The 17,819-nt window shown below is 40.2% G+C and overlaps 1 protein-coding gene across 1 annotated transcript in view; it reads left to right on the forward strand.

The window, feature by feature from the left end:
* Positions 1-17,819, forward strand: part of Kiaa2012 (KIAA2012 ortholog) — a 119,052-nt gene that overhangs the window by 22,073 nt on the left and 79,160 nt on the right. The window contains exons 5-8 of the mRNA XM_033764539.1: positions 2,237-2,379; positions 4,015-4,198; positions 4,808-4,950; positions 7,271-7,439. Coding sequence (XP_033620430.1) covers positions 2,237-2,379; positions 4,015-4,198; positions 4,808-4,950; positions 7,271-7,439 — 639 coding nt within the window. The remainder of the gene's footprint in view (positions 1-2,236; positions 2,380-4,014; positions 4,199-4,807; positions 4,951-7,270; positions 7,440-17,819) is intronic.

Consider the following 17,819-nt stretch of genomic DNA (forward strand, 5'->3'; position numbering starts at 1 on the left):
TCAGGGGGGGGGGGGGTACTACATACCTAAGGAATCAGTGAATTCTCGAATCAGTCCCATCTGCCAAGGAATTGTCACAATAAGGTGGAAAACAGACAGGCGGTATAGAGTAGTACTTGAGCACGTGAGCAAATTCCAAGCCATAGGACTTCCCTGGGCCCCAGTTTCTTCATTTACAAAATGGAGATAAGGACACCAGCTTTACTTCACAGGGCTGTATGTGAGAATTAAATAGAATAATGTAGTACCTGGCAGATAGTAAGTGCTCAATAAACGTTTATTTTATACCTCCCTGCCTTTTGTTTTCTAAACATTATTACTGATTGCAATAACCAATTGCCCATGATTGCAAAAGCCCCCCAAAAAAATCAACTTTTAAAGAAATAAAAGAAGTTCAGAGGCTGTAACTCAAAACTTGACTGATGTTTCCATTGGTTTTAATTTTATTTCCCTTTGATCTCCTCTCTTTGCCAAACACTTTATCTGGAGAAGTAGCAAAAGTCCTAGCCATGAACCCCAGATTCCCCAACAGTGAGATGTTGGCAAGCCACCTAGATTCTCTGGCTCCTTAGAGGCATTTTACACCTGTAAAATGTAAGCAATCAGGTATGCATTCCTTCTTCCCTATCACAGGAGAGGACAGAGGGAAAACACCCCACGAAAACTGTAAATTACTACCCCTATTCACATCACCTGGGTGATCTGAACCGGAATTTGAAATATAGGGAGAATAAGTTTTGTGTCCTCCTCTCAAGAACTGAAATTTCCAATACTTTTTCTGCAAAGCAGTTTCTTCTAATCATAAACAGCTGAGCAAGAGGATTACGTTTACTGAGAAAGAATTCTTGTTTACTCTCACATAGATTGAGTCACACGGTTAATTTCACCTGGAATATGGCCAAAGAGTACCTCTCTAGATCTCCCACCCACAATGCCCCCTGTCCTGCATAGGCACTCTGACATGCAAGACTATTGAATGAGTAGCCACTTGGCTAGAGTTTCACTCTCCACCTGAGAAGTGTATACCTGGTTTCAGCTCAGTCTGACCAGGAAGGTAGACCTGTCGTCTAGCTTGATCCCAAAGGATCTTTCTAGAATACCCTCAAAGGTCTTTAGTGCTACACCCTGTGTGGAGTTGCTGTTTTCCTGGGGCCACCTCAGAATGAGAAATCTCCAGAGACCATCAGGTTTCCCTGGGCCACTAAAACCTGGACAGACTTCTGAACCCGAGCCTGAGCCTACGTCTTAACCACCAACACTCTTGATGTCAGTTCAAACCAGACTAGCCTTTAGGAACCAATGGACCAGCAGGAAAGCTGGAAGGAGGGAGTGACTCCATGCGCCAGAATTTGACACGTGAGCCAATGACACCAAGGATTGAGGTGATGAAGGAGGCAAGGGTTGGGAATATATAGGGAAGGAGAGGCTGGCTGGGGGAAGGAGGAGGAGGAGTTCCCAGAATCCAAAGCTCCATCTCACACAGGGCCCTCCAGGCTTTCAGATCCCATGGTTAAAACACAAGCCCACATTGTTTCATGGAGCTGCATGATGGGAGTGGAGGTATTACTAAAGCTTGGCTCCAAATGAGGAAAGCTTGCCAGACTGTTTCAGCAATAAATCTACCTTGAGTAAGTGATGAAAATAGCTGCAGGACCCTTTAAACCATCGATGAAAGATTTGTTAACTGTGGTGGAGTCATCTGTTGACTCAGATCCTGCCCAAGGATTGCAGACAGGGTAAATCCAGAGAGCTATGCAAGGGTCCCACACCCCTGCTTTCAGCAGAGTCTTCTCCCCAGGTAAACAACCAGGAGATGCCCAGGAAACCGGAGAGCTTGCTTCAGATGGAACATCGAAAGCACCACAGAGCCGCTGCAGCTTCTGTACCACTACCATCCACAAATCCCAACTCACAAAGAGCTGCCTCCTTCATTATCTTACTTAAGCTCTAGACAAGAAAGATAGGGCAAGATATCAATGTCCCCATTTTACAGACAAAGAAACAAGAGTCCAAGACACAAGTCTCCACCATAAGTCTCCTGACTCCCAGCACAGCTGTTCCCCCACCCAGCTGCTGTTTCCATGGAGGCGCTGCCAGGAATGCAGAAGGGCAGGGCAGAGAGGAAGCAGGGCCTTGACCCCTTCTGCTCAGAGAAGCTAGAAGGGACTTTGTGGAGGCAGCAGCAGCACCAGGTCCTTGGCTGGGGCTCCCCACTGACCACTGTTCACCTTTGCAGGTCAGCAGGGCCCGGATGAAAGAGAAGCCGGAGCTGCTGGACATGTGGACCAGGACACCACAGCCAAGAGCCATGGCAGTTGGGAGACTCCTTTGCTGCTATCCAGGAAGAAGCCCTGGCAGGAAGATGGAACCTGGGCAGAGGTATCATTCCTTCCTAATGTGCTCCCTTCTGCCATCATCATGACTGCAGAGAGGTTCTCCCTCCCTTTGCCACATCCAGGGGTCCTCCAAGTGCTTTAACCCTGTTGATCACTCTTTCCCAAAATGTCACCTGTGGAACCCTAGCATCAGCAGACGCTCTTGAAGAAAAGGGTTTTGTAGACAAGTACAATGGAGAGATGCTGCGTATGCACTCTCTTCCCAGAGACCCCCAGTACACATCTGGATATGGGGCACTTTGAGAAGTACCGCAGTGCAGTCACCAGCTTCAGTCTATTTAACTCCATGTTTCCCAAATTACTGAGCCTCCTCTAACCCTCTGCCCATCTTGGCAAATATGGACTTGTATAGAAAAAAGAGCTTTTAGCCTTAGACTTGGTCTTTGATACACGGATGATAGAAGAGATGAAATAGGGCCTCCAGATGATATAAGAGAAATATAATTTTCCCTGTTAGATGTCTGATACATGAGTTTGTGTTCTCTAAAATCCAAGAACGAATTCTAGGAACAACAGAAGTTAAGAGTAGGAAATATTTATTGAAAGGTTAACTCCTGAGAGTCAGAAGGGGTTCCAAATGGGTAACCAAGGACCCCACTTTACAAGGAAGCTTTTATGGCAAAAAAAACCACTCGGTTACAATGTGAGTTAAAGCTATGATCAACGAATAAGGTTACAAGTATAGTTGCTTAGGTAATAGTGATCCAATGGGGAAACAAGTCACATAACAAGTATATATGGAAAGAACAAAGACTTTTCCTAGGAAGTGATGGGTTGGGAGGTCTTGGTCACCCACCGGGTGAGTGACGTCTATCTAGATTGCATTAGGCCAGGTGCTACCACTTATCTTGTCCTTTGGGAAAGTATGCAGGCCTGGTCATTTCATCTTTATCATGAGGTCTGGTCTCCAATAGATGCATCTCTGGCCACAGTTGTGATGTGTTTTTCCTTTGTACTGACTCTCTCAAGGGCCTAGACCTATCTGACAGTCTGTAATATTTCTACCTAACTTAGCTGTCTGTAATAGTCTGAGTCCTGCTTCTTTACTAGTTGTGATAAACTTATCCAAGGCTTAACTAGCATTGAGCCTGAATGAGCCTTTCTATAAAATGGAGCTTTAATCGTATGTATCTCACAAAGTAACTATGAGGATTAAATGAGTCAAATTTTAGAAATGCTCCCTAAACTCTAAGGTGTGTGATAATAGTTGTTCAGAACAACCTAGACAATATCTGTTCCCATCTTGAATGAAGTTGTTTCGACATGCCAAGAGGAACAGAAAAGGAGAGAAGGACCACACGATGGAAGAGGAGAGAGGAGAGACTTTTTATGATGGATAAATGCAATGATTCTCCTTGATTTTTATTTTTAAAGTTTTTTTTCCCAATAAAATATTGTGTGTTGGGTATAGTTATGCCACTTTCTATCATCAATCATAGAATATTTTATAGTAATGAGCACATCAGAGACCTCGCTATTATAACCCTGTCTTATCAGTCTGCAGAGGAAATTTCATCCCTAGAACCATGAGTGTAGCCACAAGGCTGATGCTTACAGGAACTCGCTCTGCTCCTTTGTGACTGCCTGTTTACAGCTCTGTGTGTATGTCGTTCCCTAGGACACATCAATAGAGAGTCACCTTCCTGTTCATGCTTCAGAGAAAAGCCACAATGAGAAGACACAGCAAACCTCCAGGAAGGCACTCAGACGTGCCCACATAGGTCCCTCTTGGCTCCTGAATGACAAATCCAACATTATACATTGTGGAGGCGCCTTCCCCAGTCAGAAGACAGACCTAAGCAGTAAGAACCAAACGTCTCATTCATTAATGAGGGTGAACCTCATGGTGTAGAGTTCACCTGAAAGCACAGGTGTGCTGACGGGGACTTCCTTAAGCTACTCACCTTGGAAAATACCCAGAGTCCACTTGAATATGAGACTAGATTCTCAGAAGCCCCTCTTTGCCTAGTGTTTCACCAGACAAATTTTGCAATCAGAATGCCTGGGTTCAAATTATTCCCCATTTACTACCTGTAATATTGAGCAAATTGTTTAATTTTGCTGAGATTCTGTTTCCTCTGCTGTGGAACAGGGACAGTAATCCCAATACATGACTACTATAGGGATGAAATGACACAATGCGTATAAAACACTGCATAATTTTCTTCTCATATTTAGTGCACCATTCCTTTTCGTTGTTATTGTTATTCTTTCCCTCCTCTGACTCAGCCAGTGAGAATCCAACCAAGATGATGAGACGGGGGCTCCCTAACTCTGCTCAGCAAGGCCAAAGCCATCTTAATACCTGATTTCCTTCCCTTCATTAACTAAAAAGTGATAAAAGTTGAAAGTCAACTGTCCAACCCCATTCCTGCAACTGAGAATGTCTCATTCCCATCCTGTTTCTACAGACAAACACGGGACTGAGAAGCTCTACAAGACTAGAGGCAGCCACCTGTTACAAGAGCCTCCTGCTGAAAGATGCCTGTTCCCTCCAGTAGCATCTGTCACTGCCGCAGAACGTAACACCCCTGGGGAAGCAAAGGAAAAAAAGGTGTGGGCGTGTGCGTGCGCGCGCGTGTGTGTGTGTGTGTGTGTTTAATCCCAAACTAAACATGAGGTGACTCACAAGGATGTCTCAACAGAGAACTGGCCTCTCCAGCTTCTGAGCTCACCAGAGCCATTTAATGTTGAAAATCACAAGGGACAAGGATTTCAGTTATATCATATTTCAGTATTTCAGTTATACTGTAAAGCGTATGGTATCACCACTATCTCTGAAGCAACAGAAACCTTTGTTCTCCTGAGGGTTTGAGATTTCCTGTAAACAAGGAAGGACAGAATGTGAGCTGCTAAGCAGTTGACCCACTTTAAAATTCAAAATGTTGGTGAACTTGAATTCAGCAACAGTGTGCTATTGACGGTCTGTAACCTCTGCACACATAAGTTAGATTTTGCAAGTTTATCAACCCTCTTCAGAAGTTAGATCACCTTCTTCCTTAAGAGATGTCCTTTGCTATATCTAGCCTGCTTCACAGTTCTTCATGGTCATGGGTTATGGGGTGATTTGGAGGCACCAGGGCTGTATGGGAGCTCACAGGGCCCGCAGGATGCTCTGCCTCATAGCGGCTGTGTGATGGCGACCAGGACACGCAAGCCTGCCACTCCACAGGAAACTTACTGTGTGCCTGAAGGAAGATGCCAACCTCAAATGGCCAATGGAAGGATGAAAAACAACAGTGCACCTTTAGGAGAGAATTCTACGTCCACTTAGGAACTACCAAATGTTAATCTGTTGTGAGGATTCCTGTCACCTGAAGTGGCCCTGAAAGAACTACGGACACTCCAGCAGTCCTGGTGCCAATGAGGGAAGTTGTTTTCAGTCTGTTCAGGATTTTCTTAGATTTCCTGTGTCTAAGCTGATCTAAACTTTTCCACCCACACCAGAAGGGCCTGTGTCTTAGCTGGTTCCTTTGGACCAGGAATAAACAGCAAGCCCGCCCCCCGCCCCCACGTACTCAGAGTCACCGCAGACCTAAGGCAAGTCCTGGATACCTAGCCAGGCGCTTCCTTCAACCCCTGTGTCTGCTTAACAGAGGGAAGCAATAGTCTCCAATATAGTATATTAAAACTCTGAGAATAAAGATTATTAAATCTTTTCAGTCATGCTTCACACAAATAGTTTGAGTTTCCACCCAGATTTCTCAATGTGATCCTTGTCAAACGAATGCACAAGGTCAGTATTCAAAACAGAGCTGTTGGTGGGCAGCCGGCACCTGGACAGTTAAGATCTTGAGAAACATTAAGATTCTATGTGCCTGTGTTTGGTTAATCATTTTCTTAATGTCTCAAAGTTATAAATATCACCCTGCACAAATTGGGTAAAATTTCCATTCTCAATCAACTTTAAGCATGTAGGATGCTTATGTATGTCTTTTATCATTTTTTTGGAGTATAGAAAAAAATGAGAATGTTTTCATTTTTCCTCCTGTGAAATCAAACTCTCTGAAATCCAGCACCATAAACACGTCACAGAGCCAAGTTCATATGTTAGAAGTTGCAAACTGAAAAGTGAAATTTTCAACAACTCCTGAATAACTGGAAACAGAAGGCTCTAATTACTACATTTTTTGTGCCTCTATCCTGCATGTGTGTAAATATATACGTTTATGTGAGTGTGTTTGACAGGGACAGAAAACAACTGGGCTAAATTATTTCCAGCTATGTTCATGTTACATGAGTATGAAGGACTTTAGATTTTTCTCCTAGGAGCCAGCTAAGGTTATTAAACTCCAATGAAAGAAGAAATAACCCTAGTTCAAACACTATTGTAACAACATGTTCTAAATCATTTAACCCTCTGAGTCACTTTCGGACTCAGTAGGCAGTATGATTATTCCTATGACATAGAGGAAGACATGGAAGCTACCAGAGGTTATGTAAGGTAAGCAGACACAAATGCAAATTCCTGCTTCCTGCCCCTTCTTACCTGATCCGTTGCACGGTCAAGTGCCCTGGCTTTTCCTCTACAACATGTGCATAGATTTCTCCTTTTCACTGTGTAGAGCACTCAGTTATATCATTTCAGTCCCATCTCATTTTCCCTGGTCATAAAGAAAGACTATCATTTTAAAGACTGGAAAGCTACTCATATCGATGATTTTGAGGAATCCGAGGTGGGAATGATGGACATATATTGAGTTCCCAAGAGCCCAAGTAAGGCAGGGATTCAGCACCTAGCTTGATCAGCTATGCTTTTCCCAGCAGCTGATGGGGCAAGAAATATAATAAAATACAATATCATTTACTCCCCGCAGGCAGCAGCGTTGGATACCTGACGTGTTGATTTTTTTGCATGTTTAAATTTTCTCCAGGCACCAAAAGCTTTGAAATTCCCTCCTATTTTGGAAGAACCACCCAGATTCCTTGATCCCCTGAGGAGTCAATTTAAAGCCAATGAACCTCCAACTGAGCTCTTCATAATTCCAATGGAGATTCATTTCCACACTCCACATCCCCCAAAGGAAAAAGCCTGCAGAAGAGGTAGGTCCCCTGCAGATGCGTGCTGCTGAGGGAGCCAGGCGAGCCAGAAAGAAACGAGATTTGAGGTGATGCCAAGTCGACCCTTCCTAAATCATGGCTGAGCTACTTCACCGTCATCTCCGTCAGAGAATTTTCTTAAAGGAGGAAAATCTAGAAATAGCTCTCTTCTGGTAATATTCAATTCAATTTTCAAATATCTATTGAGGCCTTCATTTAAAAGTGCATTTTGCTAAACTGTAGAAAGAAAGGCAGCCAGGCATAGATGCCAGTAAATTCCAGGTGCCCTTGGTGCTCTAAATATGAAGGCTTTTCAAGCAGTTTACAAAAAGTTAAATACAAGGTATGATCAAAATACACAATGAATGTTTTACATTTTTATTACAGTAAAAGACACGTTGCTCTTAAACCATCTCAAATATTCCTCCTCTCTCTGAGTTACTTATCCCACCATTCTTGCCACTTTCTGAAGCAGTTGTGGAAGTCCCCTCTCACTGGTGACTTTAGGTCTGATAAAAAAAAGCAGTAGTACAAAAAAATGGTTGCAAATGCTGCTGTCACATGGCGTCCAAAGGAAAGGCAGGCTCTTAAAACTAGGACAATCTGTCTTTGTCCACCTATTCACCTGACCTGATACTGTGTGACTTCTAGCTCATCCTCAAAGTCAAAAGGACCGTGAAAGATATACATTTTGAATTGCTGAAGCAGCCACAAAAGTACAACTAAAGGCTTGAAAGAGGGCTTCCAGATCTGCTTCAGAAAGTAGCAAGCATGACGTGTGTTCAGACTGTTTTGAAAGGGGTTAATGGAAATATAAATTTTACTGTAATACATTTAGAAAAAAATTTTAAACATTCACCATATTTTTAGGTCATACTCTGTACAGTATACAAAACAAGTCATCTGACGTTGAAATTTTTTTTTAAAAACTGGCTACAAGGAGCAGAGAAATAAATGTTCTCAGACACCTGCTATGAAGGCACTGCTTTAAGTAAACACTTGATTTAGCTGAGTTTCTTGGAAACCAAAGTAAAAAGAAGTTTTGGATGTTTTGACCTTCACTTTATAAAAGAAAGATAAAGAACTATCCACAGTATCATTTTCCTGATTTAAAAAAAGTATTTTTATGTTTTTAATACATAATGATTACTTTCATCATGGGAGCTGGTACACGTACAGGACACATCTTAATTCTTTTTCCATCCCTTTTCCCTCCTTTATCTCCCCCCATCTCCATCTCTTGGTCCCCATCATAAGTGCAAAAGATCTATCTCCCCGTTTTCTGTTATCTATCTTTTCCTTTGCTCTTTAATTTATGTATACCTTGGGTTTCTCATATAGAAGAAACCACAGGATATTTAAGCTTGTGTGGCTGATTTATTTCACTTAACATTATGATATCAAGGTATATCCATTTTCAAATTACTCACATTTATCCTTTTTTCTGGCAGAGTAGTACTCTATTGGATACAAATACCAGTTTCTTTATCCATTCATCTGTTAATGGACATATAAGCTGCTTCCATGATTTAACTATTATGAGTTTTGTTGCTATAAACATGACTATTCATATATCACTGTAATATAATTTCATTAATTCTTTTTTTTTTTTTTTGATACCAGGGATTGGCCACCAAACTGCTGAGCTAAATCCCCAGTCCCTCAATTCTTTTGGAAAAATACCTAGTAGTGCAATAATTGGGTCAAATTGAATTTCTATTTTTAAGTTTTTGAAGAAACTTCATAATAATTCCCATAGTGGCTGTACTACATTCCTACCAACAATGTAAAAGGGTTTCTCTTTTCCCACAGCCTCACCAATATTTATTATTATGTAATTTCTTGATGATAGTCATTCTTTGTGGAGTAAGATATAATACATGTGCTATTCTAATTTGCATTTCTGTAATTGCCAGATGTTGGACATTTTTTCATGTACTTATTGGCCATTTGTATTTCTTCTGAGAAGTGTTTATTCATTTCAATTGTTCATTTTTTATCAAGTCTTTTATTTGGGGGAGTCTTTTTTTCTCGGTTGTCTCTTCAGTAGTTTGGTTGTTTCCTTTGCCAAGCAGAAGCTTTTTAATTTGATATAATCCTATTTGCTGATGTTGATTCTTTTTTTTTTGGTACCAGGGATTGAACTCAGAATCTTGCATTTGTGAGGCAGGCAGTGACACCAACTAAGCTAAATTTTGGCCCTGTTGATTCTTGATATAATTTCTTATATAATTGGGGCTCTGCTCAGAAAGTCCTTGCCTATGCCTATATCTTCAAGAGTTTTACCTAATTTATCTTCCATCTGGTTGAGTATCTATGTTTTAATATTCTAGATCTTTGATCCATTTTGATTCTAGTTTAGTACAGGTGAGAAATATGGGTCCATCTTCAATTTTTTGCATGTGGATAGCCAGTTTTCTCAGTACCAATGTCCTTCTATACATATTTTCTTCAGGATTTTTAACATGAATGGCAATTGGATTTTGTCAAAGGCTTTTTCTGCATCTATTGCAATGATCACATGATTTTTGCCTTTATTTAGTATATTACATTTATTAATTTGCATGTGTTGAAACTTCCTTGGGATAAAAATTGCTTGGTCATGATTTGACCTTTTTAATACCTCTTTTGTTTGTGGGAGAGTTGTTGCACCTGTGCCTATTAAAGAGACTGTTGTGCAGTTTTCTTTTGGTTGTTTGTTTATTTGCTTGTTTTGTTTGTTTGGGTTTTGTTTTTTCTGAGACAGTCTCACTACATCATTCAGGCTGGACTTGAACTCACTATGTAGCCCAAGCTGGCCTTGAATTCGTGGTGATCCTCCTGTCTCAACTTCCTGAGGGCTGAGATTACAGGGGTACACCACCCATGCCCCACTTTTCTTTTTAGTTAAGTCCTTCTCTGCTTTTGGAGCCAAGGTAATTCTAGCTTCCAAGAATGACTTTGGGGTACCCCTGCACTTTCAGTTCCATTAAAGAGTTTGAGGACTGTTGATGTCAGATTTGCCCTGAAGTTCTTGTAGGATTCAACAGTGAATCCATCAGGTCCTCAGCTTTTCTTAGTTGCCTCAACTTCATTACCTGTTATTAATTTATTTGGGGTTTTACGTCTTCTTGATTCGAGTTTGGTAGTTCATGTATAGGAATTTATCCACTGCTTCTGGGTTCTCCAACTTATTGGAGTATAGATTTCCCAAATAGTTACTAATAATCTTTTGGATTTTGGCAGTGTCCATTGTAATTTTGTCTTTTTCATTTCTAATGGCATTGATTTGGGTCTTTTCTTTCCTTGTTTTCAGTAAGATTGGCCAAAGGTTTATCTATTTTGTTTATTCTTTTGAAAAATCTATTCTTCCATTCATTTTTTTCTAGTCTCAATTTCATTAATTTCTGCTCTTATCCTTATAATTTCCTTCTTTGCACTAGGTTTGGATTTGGATTATTCTTCTTTTTCCAGGACCTTCAGTTACATCTGTAGATTATTTATTTGTACTCACTCTGTTTTTGTGATGTGGACATTCACAGCTATTAACTTCCCTCTTAGGACTGCTGTCATTGTGTCGCATAGGTTTTGGTATGCTGTACTGGCATAATCATTTGATTCTAGGAGCTGCCTAATTCCTTTCTTGATTTTTTCTGTGACCCACTGAGTATTCAGGAGTGTATTGTTTAATTTCCATGTGTTTGCATAATTTCTGTGGTTTCTTTTGTCATTGATTTCAAATTTTATTGTACTATAATCTAAAAATATGCATAGGAAATTTTTGATTCTTTTGTATTTACTTAAGCATGCTTTGTGGACTAGAATGTGGTCTACTTTGGATAAAGTTCTGTGTTCGGCTGTGAAGAAAGTATACTTTGTTGTTAGGCAGAATGCTCTGTAGATGTTTATTAAGTCCATTTGTTCAGTGATGTGGGTCAATGCTGATATTTCTTTGTTGACTTTTACCTACTTGACCTATTTGTGACAGTGAGGTATTCAGAACTGCTCTACTATAAGTGTGTTGAGGTTTATCTTTTTTTTTTTTTTTTTTTTTTTTTTTTTTTTTTTTTTTTTTTTTTTTTTTTTTTTTTTTTTTTTTTTTTTTTTTTTTTTTTTTTTTTTGACAGGGTCTCACTATGTAGTTCAGGCTGGACTTGAACTCACTATGTAGCCAGACTGGTCTCAAACTCACAATGACCCTCTTGCCTCAGCCTCTGAAATGCTGGGATTGCAGGCATGTGCCATCATGCCCTGCTTTATCTGATTTTTTATGTCTATTAGTAAAGTTTGTTTTACGAAGCTGAATGTACCAATGCTTGATGCATATATGTTTATAGTAGTTATCTCTTCCTCTTGAATTTGTTCCTTACCCAATATGTAGTGACCTTCTTAGTCTCTTCTGATCACTTTTGGGTTCAAGTCCATTCTTCCTGAAAATAGGATAGCTAGTTTGTGGGTTCCCAACACATGGCATATTTTTTCCAGCCTTTGATTATTAGTCTATGCATTTTTTAAATTAAATGTGTTTCCTGTACACAGCATAACATTAGGTTTTAGTTTTTGACCCAATCTGACAATCTGTGACTTTTGATTGGGGAGTTGAGACTATTCACATTAAAACTTATTAATGAGGGCAGGGATTTAGCTCAGTGGTTCCACCACCTGCCTTGCAAGCACAAGGACCTGAGTTTGATCCCCGGTACCAAAAAAAAAAAAAAAAAACTTATTAATGAGCCAGGCGTGGTGGCACATGCCTGTAACCCCAGCACTCAGGAGGCTGAGGCAGGAGGATCACTGTGAGTTCGAGACCAGCCTGGGCTACACATTGAGTTCCAGGTCAGTCTCACTACATAGTGAGACCCTCCTATCTCAAAAAACAAACAAACAAACAAACTTATTGAGATATTGACTTATTCCTGTCATTGTATTATTTTCCTGTTATTGATTTTTTTACACCCCCCCTTAACTTCTCGCCCTACCCAGTGTATTAGTTTCATTAGACTCTGACACTGTTTGCTTCATAGTCTCTTTCTAGTATAGCCTTGAGAATTTTTTTTTTGAGTGCTGATTTAGTGGTTATGAATTTCTTAAAGTGCCCTTTGTCATGTAAAGAGCTTATTTTTCCATCAATTTTAAAAGAAAGTTTTGCAGGATATATCAGTTGGGGATTGGAAATTGTTTTCTTAGAGCTTGAAACATCTTATTCCAAGCTCCTGGCCTTTAATGTTTGTGTTGAGAAGTCATTTGTAATTCTAATGGGTTTACCTTTATAAATGATTTATTGTTTTTCTCTAACAGCTTTTAAGATTTTTGTTCTTGTGTTGGCCTCTGGGATTTTACTATGATGTGTACTGGTGTTCTTTTCTGATCATGGTTATTTGGGGTTCTGTGTGCCTCACATATCTGTATGCTGAATTCTTTTCCAATATCTGGAAAGTTTTCTGATACTATTTCTGCGAACAGGTTTTTTATGCCATTTGTGCTGTTTTCTCATTTTTCACTAGTTCCACTTAATCTTAAATTAGTCTTCTTTGCATCATCTAGCAGCCATTGGAACCATTTTCCATGTTCTCTTGTTTTTACAATATCTCTAAGTATATGATCACCTGCATTAACCCCATCTTCTAATTCTGACACCAGCCTTACACTGGTCACATCTCCTGCCCATACTTTCAATAACTTTTTTTATTTCCTGGCTTTCTGTTTGATACCTTTTCATGGATGCAGTTCTGTGCCAAACTGTCATTCATGTTTTGTTGTAGTTTTGTTTAGCTAATTAGCTTTGTTTTGTTTTTCCTTTTTTGAGACAGGGTCTCACTATGTAGATGAGACTGACCTGAAACTCACTCTGTAGCCCAGGCTGGTCTCGAACTCACAGCGATCCTCCTGCCTCAGCCTCCGGAGTGCTGGGATTACTGGCATGCGCCACCATGCCCAGCTCTAGCTCAGTTAGCTTTTTATTAGTGTCTTCTGTAAATTCACTGATTATTTTGTTTATTAAATTCATTATCTGATTAGTTATATCATCTTTGAGCTTGCTGAGCCCCTTATTGATCTGGGGTGTGTGTGTTTGTTTTTTTGTTTTTTTTTTTTTTGTCCCTTTTTATCATTTTATATAATTCAGCTGTTTGGCTTTTGAGTCCCTCCCCACTAATGTTTCATGGATCACTTTTGGGGAGTTTTGGGCAGCATTTTGTTGCCTTGTCTTCTGATATTTCTAACTGTGTATGGGGGGTGCTTGTTGAGGTTTGAGGGTCAAGTATAGTGGAAAGATTTTTTGATAGTATGGAGAGGTCTTTAGGGAGTGTCTGCTTTTCAGTAATGCACTCTGGACATGGCCTCTGCCTCTGTCCCAAGATCTAATTTCTTGCTTCAATTTGGGATGGAGGATCCAGCATAATTGACCCAGCACACAGTTCTCTAAAAATGAACTGCAGTATCTTTAACAACACAAAGACAAACCAGATATTGCTATACAGTAAAAACCAATTAATAGGAACAACTTTGCCACCCTGACGATAGCAACAATAGGAAAGTCAAAGACAAACTGGATACTGGGCCTGGGATTTAGCTCAGTGGTGCCATCACCTCCCTCGCAAGCACAAGATCCAGAATTCAATCCCTTATACAAAAAAAAAAACAACCTAGATATTAATATAAGAACCTATAAAAGCTACCACTGTACCAACCTTAACCATAGAACAGAGATATATAATTATAACATAATAAAAAGACAAACCAAAACTTATATACAATAAATATCTACCAAACACAATGACTACAATACCATTAACAATAGAAGAGAGTTGAACAATAATAGCATAGAGTCAACTAAATGTCTAAAGATTAATAAAACTTAAGTGTAATACTAATAAAGATAAGGGTGGGGGAAATGAAAGAAGTAACATTTGAAATTTATTTGTTTTCCTCATTGAGTTTATTGGTACTTTTTAGGTATACAGTACAGTTCCATTCATCATTGGGATCTTGTACCTTTACATGACAGGTCTTGGTTCTCATTTTTTCCCCTTGTCCCTGCCCTCCTTTCACCCCTTCCTCCCTTCCCTGTTTAGAAATACTTTATTTCCATTTTTTCATTTAACATTTGAAATTTAAAAGAAAGGAAGATGAGAAGGAAGAGAGAAAGTGAGCTCATATTAAGGAGTAAAATGAAAATGAATAGAATTAGATCAAAGTAGCAGAAAAGAACAAACATGAAAAAATAGAAAGCAAAAAAAGAAAAAAACAAACTCCCCAAAACCAGTGAACAAGGAGGAGAAAAGGAAGAAGAAACCAAAATGAGTTCAATGTGTTTGAATGAGTGGTTTCTTTCCAGGGTCTACAATATTGGAATCTACTAAATACCGGAGAGATAGTGAGTCACAGCTAAGACCTATTTTCTTTCAACACTCACAGTTCTATGTGTGAATGCTGAATCCTGCCCGCCTTTCCCACTGGGCATGGTCAATCAATGGCTTCCTTTCTAGGGCTATAGTCACTCCAGCAACTCGCTGCTTCATATTCCTGTGTGTGCCGCAATTCACAAGTTCTTCTGCCTAGCTTTACGTCCTGTGGGATTTTGAGGTGTCCCACGTTATTCCAGCGGTCCCTCTGTCCACCCAAGGTTATAGCCCATGCTGAGACATAGCCTTGCTTTCATTGGTAGATGGAAAAAGCAAACAGATTATCAAGCTCTGTGTTGAATGTAGACATCAGGGCAGGGACTCAAGCAGAACACTAGACTTACTGCCAGCACTTTCAAAACAAGCCCCTTCTGAAAACTACACATCACTGTACTGATTTTTTACCATAGAGGGAGGAGCCCCAGTGTCCTTCCAGGCCTGCGTTTAAACTTCTCAAGGGTCTATGTCTAGCCAATAGCCTCCCACAACTCTCTCTTGTAGACATCTCTTACCCAATCACTATGGTAGGGTGACACCAGAAACCCTAACATGTAGTTGTTCTGTAGTTATTCTGCAGCTTAATCTTAAACAATTAGCCCCTTCCCAAAATGGCTCCTAATGGGCCAATGATGTAGCTCAGTGGTGCCCGGTCTACCTGGAAAGTGCAAGGTCCTGAGTTCAATCCCCAGTACTGGAAAAAAAAAAAATGACTCCTGATTAAATCCTCTCAGATATGACAGGTGCTACACTGGAGTCACTTTCAGAGTAAAACCCACAATGCTTTTACCATTTCCAACAGTGATGGGGTTTTCTTGGGGCTAGTGCTGGCAACCTAGTCCACTTTTTTTCCCTGGAGCTGCCGGCCCTCTCTGGTCTCACCTTGTGTCAGCAGTCACATTCCCCTCTTCTTGGAGCCAGGGTCAACTTTCCAGACTGGTTTGTTCCTTTCTCCGCATTGTGCTCCATTTCTCCAGCTTTTCTTTAGTTTCTAGTTTTCTTGTCAGCTCCTCCTGGTTCCTGGGGATGCACTTCTTTTTTTCTCTTCACTAGGTTGTTGTTTTCCAGGTGTCTCCATTTTCCAGGTCCCAGGGAGGATGTATTCTGCTGTGAGTCTCTCCATTTTCCTGGTTTTGAATTAGGTAATTATGTAACAGAACAGATGACCTCCACAACCCTTGTTAGGGCAGAGATTTTGTGCTTCTAAACAAAGTTTGAAGACAACATGTGCCAGAAAGAACCAACGCAGGACTTAGGAAGATATTTTGGAGGTGACTCCTGGATGACCTTTCATCCTGTGTCACAGCAGATATTCTTTCTGACCTTCCTAAGTCATTCTATAGGACCCTTGCCCAAAACAGGTGCTTGCTTTGGGACTTCACTTGTCTGAGGCAAAAGATGGCTCCAATTTTGAGGTCTGAACTTTCTAGAAACTTTATCAGAAACAACCACTGATTTCTTAGAGAATTTTGAGTCCTGGGACTCATATAGGCAGCCATTTTGTTCTAAGGCTCCTTGAAATTCTCATTATGAAGAATGCCTAACTATTGCATATGAGACCACTCAATACAAAGGGGCAAAGAAAAGCTTTCTAGGGCGATGAAAATGCCTAAATCTTGGTTGGGTGTGTGAATAAATACATTTGTCAAAATTCACTGAAGTGCATGCTTAAGATCCTTACATTTCACATTGCGTACTTTTTACTTTTCAAAAAAAAATTACTCAGCTCCTTAAAACAATAGTGACAACACATTTTTAAATGTAGGTCTTATTTTCCAGATATGGTGAGGCCAAGAGATCACACTGAAAATATAGTATGTTGTCCCCAGTTCCAAGAGAAGGGGTAGGTCAGGCCATGCAAGAGGCAGAACAGGGATGGGTATGGTCAGGAATCTTTATTGTGGTTTTTGTAGTAGGAAGGCAGGGCAAATAGGCTAAGCAGATTTAGGATAGACTAGTTTGGATATTGTAGTAGGCTCTAGGATATCAAGGTGATTATGGCAGGGGATTAGTTATCCAGGCATGTCACTGCTCAATAAAGGAAGTAATTAGAGGTTAGGGACTCTGCATTTGTTGGTTGGTTGGTTGGTTGGCTTGGATATGACAAGTACTTTCACTGGGATGTCACTTACTATCTCTAGGAATTGGCTTGCCATAGGAGGGGTAGTCAAATAGGCCCAGGTGTTCAAACATAAAACAAAAAAACATACTTGAGATGACTATTCACCAGTGTGGTCAAATCTGATTGTCTTCCACAGTAACACTGACAGGTAGGTTGGGAAGACCACCAGGCCACATTATTAAAGCTTACCAGCACACTCCCATGTGAAAACTAAGTATAAAGGCAGTGAATCCACCAGGTCCTTCCTTCTTTTACATGTCAGTGAGAACTCTTACAGTTACAAGTATAAGAACCCTACCTCAAACCATGTTAGGAAGGAAGGAAGGAAGGGAGGAGTAGAGAGGGAGGAAGGGGTAGCAGGGAGGGAAAAGAGTTAGCTCATACAAGAATTAGCTAACTCCAGGACCAGTTCAATGCAGAGCTCAGAAAATACAATCTGGTGCCCATCAACAGAAAAATGCATAAAGAAAAAGTGGCATCCATACACAATGGAATATTATTCAGCCATAAAGGGGAATTAAATCATGTCATTTGCAAGAAAATGTGTGGAATTAGAGATCTAATGCTAAGTGAAATAAGTCAGACACAGAACATTAAATGTTGCATGGTTTCTCTTGTATGAGGAGTGTAGAAGTAATAAATAAGTAAAATAAAGGAGAGATGGTAGGAAATAATGCAGATTTTTAGCAGATGGAGACGGGGTCTGGGGAGGAAAAAGGTAAGGAAGAGGAGGATAAAGGGATCAGAAATGATTAAGATATGTTACACACATGTACTAGTTCTTCAAAATTAATATCACTATGATGTATTACAAATATACACAATAAAAGAAAATCTCATCTGGGCAGCACTTGACTAAATCTCTCACCTCTGAGACTCCTC

This window comes from Fukomys damarensis, unplaced genomic scaffold (assembly GCF_012274545.1).
Source record: "Fukomys damarensis isolate Sample0158 unplaced genomic scaffold, DMR_v1.0_HiC HiC_scaffold_16, whole genome shotgun sequence".
NCBI lineage: Eukaryota > Metazoa > Chordata > Mammalia > Rodentia > Bathyergidae > Fukomys > Fukomys damarensis.